Below are 15,612 nucleotides of genomic sequence, written 5' to 3' on the forward strand. Positions count from 1 at the left end.
AGCTTTCACTGTTTTAACCGCATGTGGGGGTAAGCACTCTGTGACATCCTCCAATATTTATATGGATGCTGCCTATCAGCTCACTAAGAACTCAGTGCTTGATGTATCATAGCAATATCACACGTTCTTATTGCATTTACCACTTGCACTCTCCACCAACAAAATTTATAGAAGTGGGGCATGACCTGAAGCAGCTTGGTGTAGGCAGCACTTGAATTCCTGATTTTTGGAGGAGATCTCTGCTCTACCACTGCTGTGGAGATAGCCTGCCCTCTGGCCCCTTCTGAGCCACTTTACTGGACTCCTAATCTGTTGCCTTCTACTTACCACCCAAAGTTTGCTAGGGCCTAGTCCTGTGGTGTGGTCTCCCTGCACCCAGTGGCTGTCTCTCTGTGCTGTGCACGGCTGAAGCTGTTCTCCCACTCCGATAGTCTGTGTGCTGTAGCTTCTCCTCGGTGGCCTTTCCCGGCAGTTGGCTGCACTATTTGCGAGATCTGATCCCCGGCGATTGAACACCCCTGCTCTGTGGTCGGGGTGAGCTTTGGCAACGTGCTAGCTGCTGCCATCTTGTTGCTTTCTAAATTGTGGGTGGTGATTTTTGATTTCTTGTGCGTTCTAAACAGCGGGTCATTTCTTCTGGACCATGGAGAGTTCTCTAGAACAAATCCTCCGCGCCATTGCTACTTCATATATTTGATACTATGCTGGGGGATATTACTTCTCCATGTTGTACATATGGACAGTGCTGTGATAGCGATGTGCAGTAATTCAATACATAATCTGACTGTCTTTTTCTTACAACATCTGTGACTGGATATGTTATGGATCTGTCTGTGCCTGAAGCTGACTCCTTTTGCTGCCTTACTACTGGATGTCTTGTTCTGACTACAGCTCCTCCAAAAATTCTAATATCACTACTACTGGATGCACTAACATTCTGCAAATTGCCCAATGTATGTGTGGGATCCTCTCCTGCCCATTACTGTGCATGCTGGGACAATGCTGCTTCTGAGACTTTCTATTTTAACAATGTAGAATATTGGCCGGACTAATGAATGTTATTCCAGTGTGCCTCTCTATTACCAAAGCCGTTTCCGTGATTCTTTTGCCTCATACTTTTTCTATGTATAACCGGTTTTAAAATTTTTACATACCCTCTAACATCTGAAGGGTAGAAAACGGTTCACATTCGGATAGGGGGCGTGGCCAAGGCTAACATGGGTGTGGCCACTTGTAAGGGGGCATGGTCACATCCGGCTGTGTACTGGGCATTTTTTACATATATAGATATATTGGTTACTGGGAAAATGTTAACAGGGATAAAACAAGTGTTAAATTCCACCACCAGCAGGCAACTGAGCTACATTCTGTAAGGGGACTGATGCACTAAAAATAAATACAAATTGCATAGCTGAGCTCACCCCCATTAGGGGTCCCGTTGGAAATGACAGGTAGAAATGAGTGGGATTCTGGCATCTATGCAACATTACTAAACTGCAATGTTTTTGTATTGGGGTTGCTGCATCAGAAACTGACAAGGGTGTTTAGTTAGAATTTAGAAAGTCAAATGTACCTTTAGCAAATGATAATCCTATAGTTTTATATCTGCTGAGCCACGCTTCCCTCTCACGAGTCCCGCCACAGATGCTCCTGCTCCACGGCATCTTGAATTTCAGCGGGCACTCAAAGAGGCTTAAACTCACACAGCCCCTGAGTGCGGGAGGGTCCACACCGGAGCCGTGTGACGTCATGACAAGATGCACACTACCCGGGACCCGCTATGCACCACTGGTGTTACACTGCTGTCCCGGACCCGCCGGGACAGACAGTGTAGACGAGTGCCGGGGGAGACGTCGGGTGCGTCGCGTAGCAACGCCCCTAGCTTCCGTCCCCACGGCATCGTCAGCAGGCATCGGGGCGTTGCTGGGCAACGTCCCCAAGCGTCTCCGTCGGCGTGCCGGCGCGCTGACGTCATGCGCCCGGCAGTGCAGCGCACGTCAGCATCGGCGGGGATTTTGAATAAAGAGCCGGCGTCTGCCCAGGACAGGCGCCGGTTATAGCTTTTGCACCTCAGGGTCTCAAGTGTTCCTGGTTCCCACCTACCTGCTACTCCTGGTTCCTGTGCCCAGTCATCCTGCATCCTGTCGTTGATTCCCAGCCGTGTCCTCCGTTCTGTCTCCTGTACTCCTGGTGTCCGTGTGTTGTCCTTTATCCGTATCCTGGTTCCCGCTGCCTGTTGCCTCCTCGGTGCACAGATAAGTGGGGTCTACCCCCAGACAGCCCTTACTCGTATTTTGATATTGATGAAACACCTCTGTGTATTGTTACACCTGTTTGGAATATTATTGTGTTACATCTTTGCGTATTGTTACGTCCACCCTGTTGTCCACGAAACTAGGGTGACCTCGCCCTTCTTGGGTTAGTTAGTTATCCCCTTGTTCATCCTTGACATTGGTGGCGGCGTTGTCAACCCTTAAGACCTGGTGGCATCGGGGGCGGAGCCTGACTAACGGGCTCTGTCGAACGCGGCTATTATAGGCGAAGCCTAGCTCAGCACGCGCCCGCCAATCTCATTCGGTGACAACGGAGTCAGGGTTGGCGAGGACACCCAGTTATCATAACATTATAACCGGCCAAACTATACTCTGGGACTGTTCGCTGCCCCTACAGCTCAGAGGTTCGGTAGTCGTTGTGAGCCCCAATCATGGATCCGACACAACAGGCTGCTGCCCACTCCCTTGCAGGACAGATGCACACGCTGACGCAGAAATTGCAAGAGCTCACCCTACGGGTAAACTCACACGAGCAACGGTCACAGTCTAGCTCCTCCTCCGGTAGGGGTCTGGAGCCTAAGTTAAATCTCCCTGACCGTTTTTCAGGTGACCGGTCCCAGTTCTTTAATTTTAAACAGTCATGCAGGCTTTATTTCAAATTACGCCCAGTGTCATCCGGTTCTGAAGCTCAACGGGTAGGTATGGTTATATCACTCCTGCAGGGAGATCCTCAGTCTTGGGCCTTTGGCCTTCCTGATGGTGCTGAGGCTCTCTCTTCAGTGGATGCATTTTTCTCAGCTATGGGATTATTGTATGATGACCCGGACCGGACGGCCTCGGCTGAGTCAAATCTTAGGGCCTTGCGTCAAGGGCAGGACACAGCTGAGGCATACTGTACTCAGTTCAGACGTTGGGCTATTGATTCTGGCTGGAACGACCCAGCGCTTCGTAGCCAGTTTCGGATTGGTCTATCCGAATCCCTTAAGGATGCATTAGTGCATTACCCCACTCCCAAAGACATAGATGGGATCATGCAGTTAGCCATTAAGGTGGATAGGAGATTTCGGGAGCGGCAGAGAGAGAGACGGTCTGGAGTGCTGCCTTCCTCATCTGCAGACGAGTCTACCGAGGTACCCGGAGACGAGCCTATGCAATTGGGGGCCACTCGACTATCTTCCTCCGAAAAGAACCGCCGACGTCTCAAGGGCCTCTGTTTGTATTGTGGGGGTCCCGGTCACCTTGCTGTTGCTTGTCCGCTGAAGGCGGGAAAAGACAGGGCCTAAGTGATACTTGGGGGGTTCACTTGGGCCTGTCAAGCATTTCTCCCTCAGATTCTGTATTGATTCAGGTATCAGTCTCTGTGACCGACCGTTCTTGGAACGGATCTGCCTTTGTGGATTGTGGGGCGGCCGGTAACTTCATTGATGAAGGACTGGTGCACCGATTGGGCCTCATACCCATACCCTTGGCCAATCGCGTCTCTGTATGTGGGTTGGATGGCCGTCCACTGTCCAAAGGCGGTATATCTTTTAGGACTCCCTCCCTTCGTCTGTCGGTGGGGGCTCTTCACTCCGAAGATATCACCTTTCTTATATTTCACTGTCCTCTCACTCCTATTGTCCTGGGGCTGCCTTGGTTGAAAAAACACAACCCTGAATTTAATTGGGAAACTGGTGAGATCACTCGGTGGGGAAGGTCCTGTTCGGATGTTTGTCTCACTCTCCCTCTCCGTGTGATGCACCCTGATCTTCAAGCTCTCCCTCCTCAGTACCGAGATTTTGCGGATGTTTTTTCTAAAAAAGAAGCCAACACCTTGCCTCCTCATCGCCCCTTTGATTGTGCCATTGATTTAGTGTCTAATGCCAGACTTCCTAAGGGTCGTTTATATGCGTTATCCGCACCTGAGTCCCAAGCCGTGGACCTCTACATTAAAGAAAGTCTGGAAAAGGGGTTTATTCGGCCCTCAAAATCACCGGTAGGGGCGGGGTTTTTCTTTGTAGAGAAGAAAGATGGGTCTTTACGGCCCTGTATTGATTACAGAGCCCTTAACAAAATTACGGTCAAAAATTCCTACCCATTACCCCTCATCTCCGTATTATTTGACCAGATTCGGGAGGCAGTGATTTTTTCCAAAATAGACCTCAGGGGGGCCTACAACTTAATCAGAATTAAAAGTGGAGATGAGTGGAAGACCGCGTTTAATACCCACTCGGGGCATTTTGAGTATCGTGTGATGCCTTTTGGTCTAGCTAACGCCCCGGCAGTCTTCCAAGACTTTATTAATGAGGTCCTTCGGCCTTTTTTAGGGGGTTTTGCTGTAGTTTACTTGGACGACATTCTCATTTTTTCCAAGTCTCTTCCCGAGCATCGGCAGCACGTCCGCCTGGTGCTGCAGAAGCTACGGGAGAATCATTTATATGCCAAGTTGGAAAAATGTGAATTTGAAGTGTCACAAGTGACTTTCTTAGGGTATATTATTTCCCCTCAAGGTTTCTCCATGGATCCATCTAAGGTTCAGGCCATTCAATCCTGGGCTCGCCCAACCACGCTCAAGGCCATTCAGCGATTTCTTGGTTTTTCTAATTACTATCGCAAATTTATCCGCTCCTTCTCGGACATCGTGGCCCCCATAGTGGACTTGACTCGGAAAGGGGCTGACCCAGGACAATGGTCTCAACTGGCGATGGATTCTTTTGAAAAATTAAAGAAAGCATCCCCCATCGTCCCTTGCTCGGTCATCATGGCGGGCCTGACCCAAGATTTAGCCACCTTAGTGATTGCTGCCCAAGCGTCGGCTCCTCAACAGACCCCACGGGACCGTTTATTTATTCCCCAGAAATTACGAGAGGCGGTTCTCAGGGATTTTCACTCGGCAAAAAGCTCCGGGCATCCAGGTATTGCCAAAACTTTTGAACAGTTAGCCAGGACTGTTTGGTGGCCCTCTATGAGGCAAGATGTCGACAGATTTGTGGCCTCATGTCTGGTCTGTGCGCGACACAAATCTTCTCGACAGTCTCCGATTGGGCCGCTGTTTCCCTTGTCCATTCCTGAAAAACCATGGTCCCATATTTCTATGGACTTTATCGTTGACCTTCCTCCGTCTAGCAAGTTCACCACCATCTGGGTTACTGTGGATAGATTTTCCAAAATGGCTCACTTTACTCCATTACATGGGCTCCCTACAGCTAAACTCCTAGCAAATTTATTCATCACCAACATTTTTAGGCTTCACGGACTCCCGGTTGATATTGTCTCGGATAGAGGTTCCCAGTTCGTGGCCAGGTTTTGGAAACAGTTTTGTTCAGCCTTAGGGATTCAGGTCAGTCTCTCCTCTGGTTACCACCCGCAGTCGAATGGACAGACCGAGAGGGTCAACCAGGCTTTGGAACAATACCTCCGCTGTTTCGTTTCAAAGTGCCAGGACAATTGGGCTGAGCTTATTCCATTAGCGGAGTTTGCATATAATAACTCTTATCATACAGCTATTAAGAGCTCTCCTTTTTTCTGCAACTCATGTTTTCACCCCAAATGTAGTTCGTTCATGCTCCCGGTTGATCCGTCAAGATCCTCGTCCACTGTCTCGTTTTTTAGGAAAGCCTGGAAGAATGTACACATAGCCCTTAGACAATCCTCAGCCCGGTCTAAGATTTTCTTTGATAGGCATAGAAGACCGTGTCTCTTTAAAGTGGGTCAGAGAGTATGGTTATCCACACGCCATATTAGACTTCGACAGCAATGCCCCAAGCTGGGTCCCAGGTTTATCGGTCCATTTCCGATTATCGGACAAATCAACCCGGTGGCATTCAGACTTCAGCTTCCCAGGTCTCTGCGCATCAATAATGTCTTTCATTGTTCCCTGCTCAAACCTGTCGTCGGAACCCTTCCATCCAGCTCTACACGTACTCAAAGACCTGTCTTGGTTAGGGGGCATAAGGAGTATGTGGTGGAACATATCTTGGATTCCAAGGTAGTCAGGGGTCAGCTCAAGTTTCTTGTCCATTGGAAGGGGTTTGGAGATGAGGAAAGATCTTGGGTCCCAGAAAAGTTTTTGCATGCGCCCAGGCTTAGAGCGGAGTTTTTTAAAAAATTTCCCTGGAAACCGGGTTCTAAGGGTTCGGTGACCCCTCCTCAAGGGGGGGGTACTGTTACACTGCTGTCCCGGACCCGCCGGGACAGACAGTGTAGACGAGTGCCGGGGGAGACGTCGGGTGCGTCGCGTAGCAACGCCCCTAGCTTCCGTCCCCACGGCATCGTCAGCAGGCATCGGGGCGTTGCTGGGCAACGTCCCCGAGCGTCTCCGTCGGCGTGCCGGCGCGCTGACGTCATGCGCCCGGCAGTGCAGCGCACGTCAGCATCGGCGGGGATTTTGAATAAAGAGCCGGCGTCTGCCCAGGACAGGCGCCGGTTATAGCTTTTGCACCTCAGGGTCTCAAGTGTTCCTGGTTCCCACCTACCTGCTACTCCTGGTTCCTGTGCCCAGTCATCCTGCATCTTGTCGTTGATTCCCAGCCGTGTCCTCCGTTCTGTCTCCTGTACTCCTGGTGTCCGTGTGTTGTCCTTTATCCGTATCCTGGTTCCCGCTGCCTGTTGCCTCCTCGGTGCACAGATAAGTGGGGTCTACCCCCAGACAGCCCTTACTCGTATTTTGATATTGATGAAACACCTCTGTGTATTGTTACACCTGTTTGGAATATTATCGTGTTACATCTTTGCGTATTGTTACGTCCACCCTGTTGTCCACGAAACTAGGGTGACCTCGCCCTTCTTGGGTTAGTTAGTTATCCCCTTGTTCATCCTTGACATTGGTGGCGGCGTTGTCAACCCTTAAGACCTGGTGGCATCGGGGGCGGAGCCTGACTAACGGGCTCTGTCGAACGCGGCTATTATAGGCGAAGCCTAGCTCAGCACGCGCCCGCCAATCTCATTCGGTGACAACGGAGTCAGGGTTGGCGAGGACACCCAGTTATCATAACAACTGGGAACAGGTGCAGAAGACTAGTGACCAGCCGGATTACATTGTCTTCTACCCGCTGGGGCCAATCGCCGACAAGGGAGATGGAGGAGCCGCCTGGAAATCAAAAAATCTGTAAATCGGTACATTTTTTTTTTTTTGCCGTTACAGACTATTAAAAACCTGTACTGTACCGACAAAAACGGTACAGTTGGAGGGTATGTTTTATACTTTACTTTAATTATTTTATATATATATATATATATATATATATATATATATATATATATATATATATATATATATAATTATTTTTTTCCTCAAGGTTTTTTGTCTATACTACATGTGGTCCGTATTACATTCATTTACTTTACTGAAGTGGGAAGGCAGATTTGTCTCTAATTTGGCTTTAGGCCTCGCAGTTTATTAGGATTGCACATATTCTTATACTGTGTTGGATTATTTACATGAGAGACTGGAGCTCAGATACTATACCTAAAATTGCTTTATATCCTTATATAATGGAGGCCATAAATCCATTGTCCCAAGGGAAGCCAATACTTGGCCATTTTTTCATCCCAGAAATCAGGATTTAAAAATGCTCAATCCCTGGATTCATGGGATCCCGGGATTGGCTTTCCTAATTAAAAAAATTAACAAAAGTGTCTCGACCTCCCCGCATATTTACGTGAAGCAAGGAGCAGTGCTGCCGGGCAGTTTTGTGAGGCTGGCGGTGCCGGCCAGGGAGCGTTGCGGAGGTGTCGCTGCGTTTGGTAGGTGGGAGGGTGGGCAGCTGGAGCAGTGCCGGGGAGCAAGTCTGTGGGTAGGTCGTCGGATCGACTGTTGCGTGACCGTCATGCTGCGCAGAGCTGCATGCCGGGCAGCATCTGAGCGAGTGTTCGGTATTAGCCCGGTATTAGACTGCGCATGCAGTCTGATCCCGAAATCCCGTGATTGGAAACTTCCGGTATTTTGGTGGCCAGATCCCAGGATCCCGCCCATCCCGGGATTGGCCACCCTTATTGTCCCTGTCAGCCATGTGTTTTATTATCCTGGGTTTGGGGGGATGACTCTAAGTTACAGTCTCCACCACTTGCAGCCCCAGCTACCATCCCTTTTTTCCCTCCTGCCTAGGTGGCATTTTCCAAAATACAATATGCATTTGTACATGAACAACACTAATTATATACTCATCACTACAAAGTAAACATTGTCTTAGCTCATTTTGGATCCAGAGACAATACAGATTTACAAATACTCAAAAACATCAGTTAATTGGCTGTTTCCAAAATAATCTGAATACTGTATCATATTCTATTGATTTGCCATTGACAATATCCTTTGAAGTCTTCATGGTCAATACATTGTCTGTTATTTCTTGCAGGCGGTCCAGCTGATGGGAAGCTTTTACCATATGATCAGATCTTTGCGATAAACAATGAAAATGTGGAAAACATCCATGTTCAGAAAGCAGCAGACATGATCAGGTAATGTATCCTGCATGATGCCACTGCCCATCACTAAGTGCAGAAAAGCAAGCTTTTAGTATTACATTATCTGTGTTGGATTATGCATGACACAAGCACAAGAAAAGACCACAATTACAGTAGCTCTTCCACTTCCTGTTAGTAAGTTGTTTGTGAATATAGAAATTGTGTTGCGGTATAATGTAGGCATTTGTTGACATGGTGCATTTACATGTGTAATGTTAACAATCTTCCATCATTCATACGGTATATGGCATTAACAACTTTCGGTACTTGTTTCCTAGCACGGCCACAATCTTGGGCATTGTGTACCTTTAAGTTAAGGTACACGATGCCCACGATGGACCCGATTTCCTTTGAAATCAGGTCCATTTTGCCGGCAAAGGAAAAATCGCGGGCATCGCGTCGGTCGGGACCATTAACATTGGCCCCGACGCGACCGACGCGATGCCCCTGATTTCCCCATAGGCCTCAATGTTAAAATAATTTTTAACATTAAAATCGTGAGCATCGCGTCGGTCTTGTGCCATTATAATGGCACAGGATGAGATGGACTTGATTAAGTCCATCTCACATAGGAAACAATGTGAAATGGGCCAATATGACCCATTTCACATTGTATATTGTATATGGCCCCGACTGACGCGATTTTTCCGACACGACCACTCCGATGGAAATCGGTGTGGCCGTGCTAGGAAACAAGTACCGAAAAATCTAAGTTAAAAAAATCGATCAAAAGGATCACAGCTCTATAGTCACTTGCAAATGTTGATAAACATTGGAAATATGGGATTCACTTATCTGAAAAAAGAAAGCCCATTAAATATGGTAAACATGAAATCTGTAATTGCTTATGGTTAGAATTTGGGGTTGCCAGAACTAGAACTCTTTTTTTAACAATGTTTTGCTCTAGTATTAAAATAAAATTAGACCAGCATTCAGTCTGGGACATCTTCTGATAAAATACAGTCTCTGATCTGGCACTAAATTAAAAGTAAATAGGCCCCTAATCCATCAGGCATCCAATCCAGAAAACATTGAGGTCTCATGTTAGGCAAATTCGAGGATAAGGCCACCATACACTAAGCTGAAGTATCGCATGCAACTTCGCATGCGATACCCCGGCAACCCACCGACAGCTAGGACCACATACGATACATCATAGATGGTCCTTTTGCACACTATGGCTTTTATTCAGATCTGATTGCAGTACAAATTTGTTTGGAAAATGGGCAAAACCATGTGCACTGAGGGGGGACAGATGTAACATGTGCACAGAGAGTAAAGGCCCCCATACATTAGTCCGACTTGTCCTCGGGACAAGTCGGACCTGATTTCCCCTGCAGCTCCTCGGGAGGGGGAAGCACGATTAGGCACTTGATGTGCCAAGGTTTGCATATGATAAATCGCATGGATTTATCATATGCAGTCCCCGGGGAGCTGCAGGAGGAGGGAGCCGTGCAAGGGACGGCAGCAGGATGCCGGCTAATTGAGAGCCGAGCAGGGAGAGGCTACATAGGGACCCGGGCAGGAGGAAGCTGTGTTGCGGTGGGAAGACAGCGGGAGGCGAGCAGGGAGAAGTTGAGAACTTGATGACATGACGCTGGCTGCTGGTCATCTCTATGGGCGTTATTTTTTTTAAAGTTATCTGTTTCTCCCGGCTCCCGCCGCTGTGGTGCTGCCCGGCAGCCAGCGTCATGTCATCAAGTTCTCCCTGCTCGCCTCCCGCTGTCACCCCACCGCAACACAGCTTCCTCCAGCCCGGCGCCATATGCAGCCTCCCCCTGCTTGGCTCTCTATAGCCGGCATCCCCCGCCCGCTGCTGTCCCCCTGCACGGCTCCCTGGCTGGGCTGCACATAAGATTTGGCAAATCTTATGTGCAGCCCGTCCGACCTCCCGACCCCGATCCGATGCGCACGGGACCGCGCATCGGATCGGAGGGGATGTCTACAAGTGCGATTTGGGCCGAATTCACTGCCCGATTCATCCGAATCGGGTGAAATCGTTCCCATATCGCATAGTGTATGGGGGCCTTAAAATTTGTGTGAGTTATTGTTTCTGTGCAGGGTAAATGCTGGCTGCATTATTTTTACACTGCAATTTAGATTTCAGTTTCAACACACCCCACCCAAATTTAACTCTCTCTGCACATGTTACATCTGCCCCACCTGCAGTGCACATGGTTTTGCCCATTTTCCAAAAAATTTGTACTGCGATCAGATCTGAATAAGGGCCTATTTATTGTATGCAGTCATGGCTGCGGGATAAGAAAAATCCTTGTGGCAGCCAAGACGATGTCCGTCTCCGATCCGTTGCACATAGGACCGCACGGCGGATCGAAATCAGAGGTAAATTACATATGATACGGCTCATTTCAAAAAATTAATCGACCTGATGGTTTGAAATTGTGTGAAAAACGGCCATATCGTACTAGTGGATGAGCACCTTAAGAGACTCATCCTATAATGTGGAATGTTATAATTAGTAACTAATTACAGAATTGTCATTATATTCACATTTCAATATAAAAAAAAACTTATGGATAATAAATTATGATATATTTAATATAGTAGATTAGAAGAATTTTCATAATAACATTATGGGCCAAATGTAATGTGAGAATCAGAAAGTGGGAGTGGTTTTACACTGAAAAACCAGGTAAATTTTGCCATTTACATTTGGCCCAAAATTTCCATAGTTTAGAGTAGAGAAGAAAAATGTAATTGCTTTTAACTCACCTCATGTTAAATGTATGTGTATATGTATGTTTTTATTACAGGGATTCAGGGGACACCTTAATTGTAACAATACTTCGGAGTACTTCGGTAAATATAAAATCTACATAATATCTGCATTTGTTGTTTAATACATTGATTTTGTATATGAACGTGATTATACCAACACAGGGTCTCATTAAGAGAAGAGGAGGCCCATGTGCAGTCTCTTTCTGAACCCCCTCTTCTCTAGCTGGCAGAGCAAAAGACTCTAGGCACCAGTGTAACATGGAGACCCTAGCACTGTCCCTGAGTCTAGTGCACATGTGCAGGTTTACAGAAAAATGTTGCGGAGGCCATTTTCCTACCAATTTTCCTACTGCGCATGGCCACCGCACCATTTTCTTGGTGGTTCTGTTGTTGGTTTCTGCTGTTGCTCGAGGCGGAACCCTCTGCCCAACCAGCTAAGCGGTGAGTAACTCATAGGCTACAATGGGCTACACCATTTTCAGGTGGCAGTAGCTCTGGGTGTCAATATCAGGAAGGCATTACTACAAGAAAATGTCTTCACTTAGCTGCACACTGTCACACTCTGGGGTTTTGTAGGGACTGGCAAATGGGGAGTACCCTTAGAGGAGACAGGGATTGGATGACGGAGGGTTGGTGGTCGAATGTACTGCCTTCTCATATACCAGGATAGAGGATGAACAAGGAGAACTTGGATATGATTGAAGAGTTTAATGAAAAGGTCTTAGCATACAATCAATACAAATAATAGCACACAGCAAGTAATGAGATGAATGAATGATAACAGTAACAACGGTAACAGTTTGTATGATGACGAGACTATGATGAGAAACTTGCATACACAACGATTATGAGATTGAAAATGATGAAGGAGTTTGGAGACCATTGTAAAAGTTTGTAGTAAACGATAAAAGACCTTGTAGATAACTATGGTAACTGGAAGACGTGGTACTGTGAAGATTTGGCACTGTGAAGATTTAATACTGTAAAGACTTGATACTGTGGAACACTGAGAATACTGAATACTGTGAAGACTTGGTACTGTGGAATACTGTGAAGACTGAATACTGCGAAGACTTAGGACTGTGGAATACTGTGAAGACTGGATACTGTGAAGACTTGGTACTGTGGAATACTGTGGAATACTGTGAAGACTGAATACTGAATACTGCGAAGACTTGGTACTGTGGAATACTGTGAAGACGAGATACTGTGAAGGCTGTGAAGACACGACTGTGGAAGATTCTAGCACTTGACCACACTGAAGACACTTTAATACTTTGAAGACACTGTAGATACTTTAGTACTTAGACAACACTTAAGACACCTTAGTATTTAGACGACACTGTAGACAATTTAGTACTTAGAAGACACTATAGACACACTGTCGACACTTTAGAAGACACTTTGGTACACTGTCGACACTTTAGAAGACACTGTAGACACTTTAGTACTTTAGAAGACACTGTAGATACTTTGGTACACTGTCGACACTTTAGAAGACACTGTAGACACTTTAGTACTTTAGAAGACACTGTAGATACTTTGGTACACTGTCGACACTTTAGAAGACACTGTAGACACTTTAGTACTTTAGAAGACACTGTAGATACTTTGGTACACTGTCAACACTTTAGAAGACATGCAGACTTTAGCATACTGTGGACTTTGGAATACCTGAGTATTTGCTGAGAGTCTCTGAGGAACTTTGAAGATAATTGAGAAGCACAGAACGGCAATCCCAACAGGAGAGAGGTGGGTCTGCTGCAGCACGCTGGAAGGTCACTGCGGTACTGGGACTTTAAGATACACCGGACGGGAGCAACAGCAGGTTAGGCAGGAACACTGTGGAACACAGTCACTGAACCACTCTCCAGGAGGTAGACAAAAGCACTGGCAGGGAGACATGGGCCCATTTTATCAGGGAAAGACACACCGGAATGGCTGGAGAAACCCCTGGCAGGGGATTGGAGAAACCTTGGTCTCCAACATGGCTGCCCCCACACTGGAGACACCACGAAGAACCAGGCACACCTCCTCTCACAGCCACAGACACGCAGCAGGTCTGCCCCTCCACTGCACTGTGCTACAATGGCAGATTCTGCTGCCGCACCACGCTGCCCTGGACCTGCCTCCTGTGTGCCCCTGCTCCCCGGCGTCCTGACCATACCACGCGGCCAGCAGGACAGACAACGCGACCCCTAACTGTGGTAAGCCTCTGAGCGCTGACACACACTGATGGCTACATGAGTGGCTGTGTTCCCATGGATGTGTGATGAATTACAGGGTATATGTGCCTTGGAAACAAGATGAGTTATTGGAAATGTGTGTTTCATTACAGGGCATGTGTGCTGCATTGTACTGTATTTGTGCTTCATTGTAGAGGGTGTGTACTGTATGATGGTATCTGTGTCCAATGGGGTGTGTTGCAGTACACAAGATGTTTGATAAATTGGTGGTTTTCGGGGGTCCACGAATTGGGGGAGGGGCTAAAATTACGTAAAACGATGCCATTTGTGTCATTTTAGCCCCGCCCCTCTCCATGGACACGCGAAAACCGGTAATTTTGTGCCGCATGGAAGGGGGTTGCGGGGGCTGCCTCGGACAATGCGGGTGGATAGCCCACCTTTCCGGGGGTGCGGGAGGAGGACCCGATTTTCGGGAGCCTCCCGGCAATTCCGGGAGGGTAGGCAAGCCTGGCTTGCTTGCATATTGAGTTATCAGTTTGTAAATGATACAAAATGCTATCATGCCTTATAATATATCAGCTTAATAGATACCATATCTGTGGATTAAATCTAATGCAGAAAATGTGATCACATAATTTTGAAACTAGTTATTAACTTATTACTAGCAGGAATTACATTCGTCAGAGAGAGAAACCACTCTGGAATTTAGAAATTTCAGTACAACTGTGTCATCGCTCTGAGCTGCTGCCCTCTGATTTTGCAGTTGCCTGTACATGACGAGGATCGGGAAACAGCAGACTAAGCAGATACTGTACAGAATACATGCACTGCTTTGTTGTTCTCACCAACACAGCAAATAAGAAAAAAACATGTACTAGTGTAGCGTACTGGTGGGATTACACTGCAGAATCTGCTTCTTCTGCAAAGATACATCTACCAAAGGAAAAAGTGCTTTTCACTGTAGCCAAGGGATGGAGTTATAAAAATACTTTTTTGCTTTGTTGTACAGATTTAACACTTTCACAATGAGTTTTATGTGTCGTAATGAGTAGCACCAGGGGTCCAGCATTGCACCGTGGGATTCCCCGATGGTCCCAAGAGGCGCATGGGATCAATCTACTGTATTATCGTTCCTTCTTAGTCAGTTCCTGTCTTGCCTCCTATCACACACTCTGGCCAACTGCAGTTGCACTGCAAGTGTCACCGACATCATTGTTTTCATTCTGCAGCAGAAGCGCTTCTACACTTCATCTGTAGTTTCCATCCTGTGACCATGCGCTCATCCTCACACTCACTGCTTGCGCATAGGATGAACGTAGAAACAGGACACAGACACAGGATTACACCTTGGGACTATGCCTTTATTTCCCTTGCTGCACTAAATTATAACAGGTCTGCCTATTATCAGTTCTGATCAGTGCTGTGAATCAAAGGGAATGGAGAATTTAAGCTATGAAGATAGATTGAACCATTTAGGATTGTTTATGCTAGAAAAGAGACGTTTAAGGGGGGACATGCTTAAAATTGACAAATATATCAGGGGGCAATATAAGGAACTGTCAGACACCCTTTTTACTGTAAGGAAGGACTCAAGGAAAGAAGATTTCATTCTCATAGAAGAATTTTTTTTTTACAGTAAGCGCAGCCAAATTATGGAATTCTCTTCCTGGAGATATGGTGTTGGCAGACACAATAAATACATTTAAAATAAGGTTGGATAAACATCTATTGGTTAAAACATCCCAGGGTACAAGCAATAATCATGGTCTGTCCTTAAATATATATCAGTGTACACTGCGTATAGCAAGGGAGGAAGCTAATACACCAAGGTTAAACTGGATGGACGTGTCTTTATTCAGCCTTAAATACTATGTAACTATGTAACTATATCTACCTGGTTCAACTACCAGACCAGCAAGTTATTTTATTGTGCTGATGATTTTTCTTTTTTGTCTAGCTATTATGATATA

The 15,612-nt window shown here is 46.7% G+C and overlaps 1 protein-coding gene across 3 annotated transcripts in view; it reads left to right on the forward strand.

Moving 5' to 3' along the window:
* Positions 1 to 15,612, forward strand: part of FRMPD1 (FERM and PDZ domain containing 1) — a 185,186-nt gene that overhangs the window by 129,817 nt on the left and 39,757 nt on the right. For all 3 annotated transcript variants that reach the window (XR_014473468.1, XM_083183482.1, XM_083183495.1), the window contains exons 4-5: positions 8,609 to 8,711; positions 11,492 to 11,537. Coding sequence is in view for 2 of the 3 variants with exons in the window: in XM_083183482.1 (XP_083039608.1) it covers positions 8,609 to 8,711; positions 11,492 to 11,537 (149 nt within the window). In the remaining variant the exon portion in view is untranslated. The remainder of the gene's footprint in view (positions 1 to 8,608; positions 8,712 to 11,491; positions 11,538 to 15,612) is intronic.

This window comes from Crinia signifera, chromosome 1 (assembly GCF_055691185.1).
Source record: "Crinia signifera chromosome 1, ASM5569118v1, whole genome shotgun sequence".
Lineage (NCBI taxonomy): Eukaryota > Metazoa > Chordata > Amphibia > Anura > Myobatrachidae > Crinia > Crinia signifera.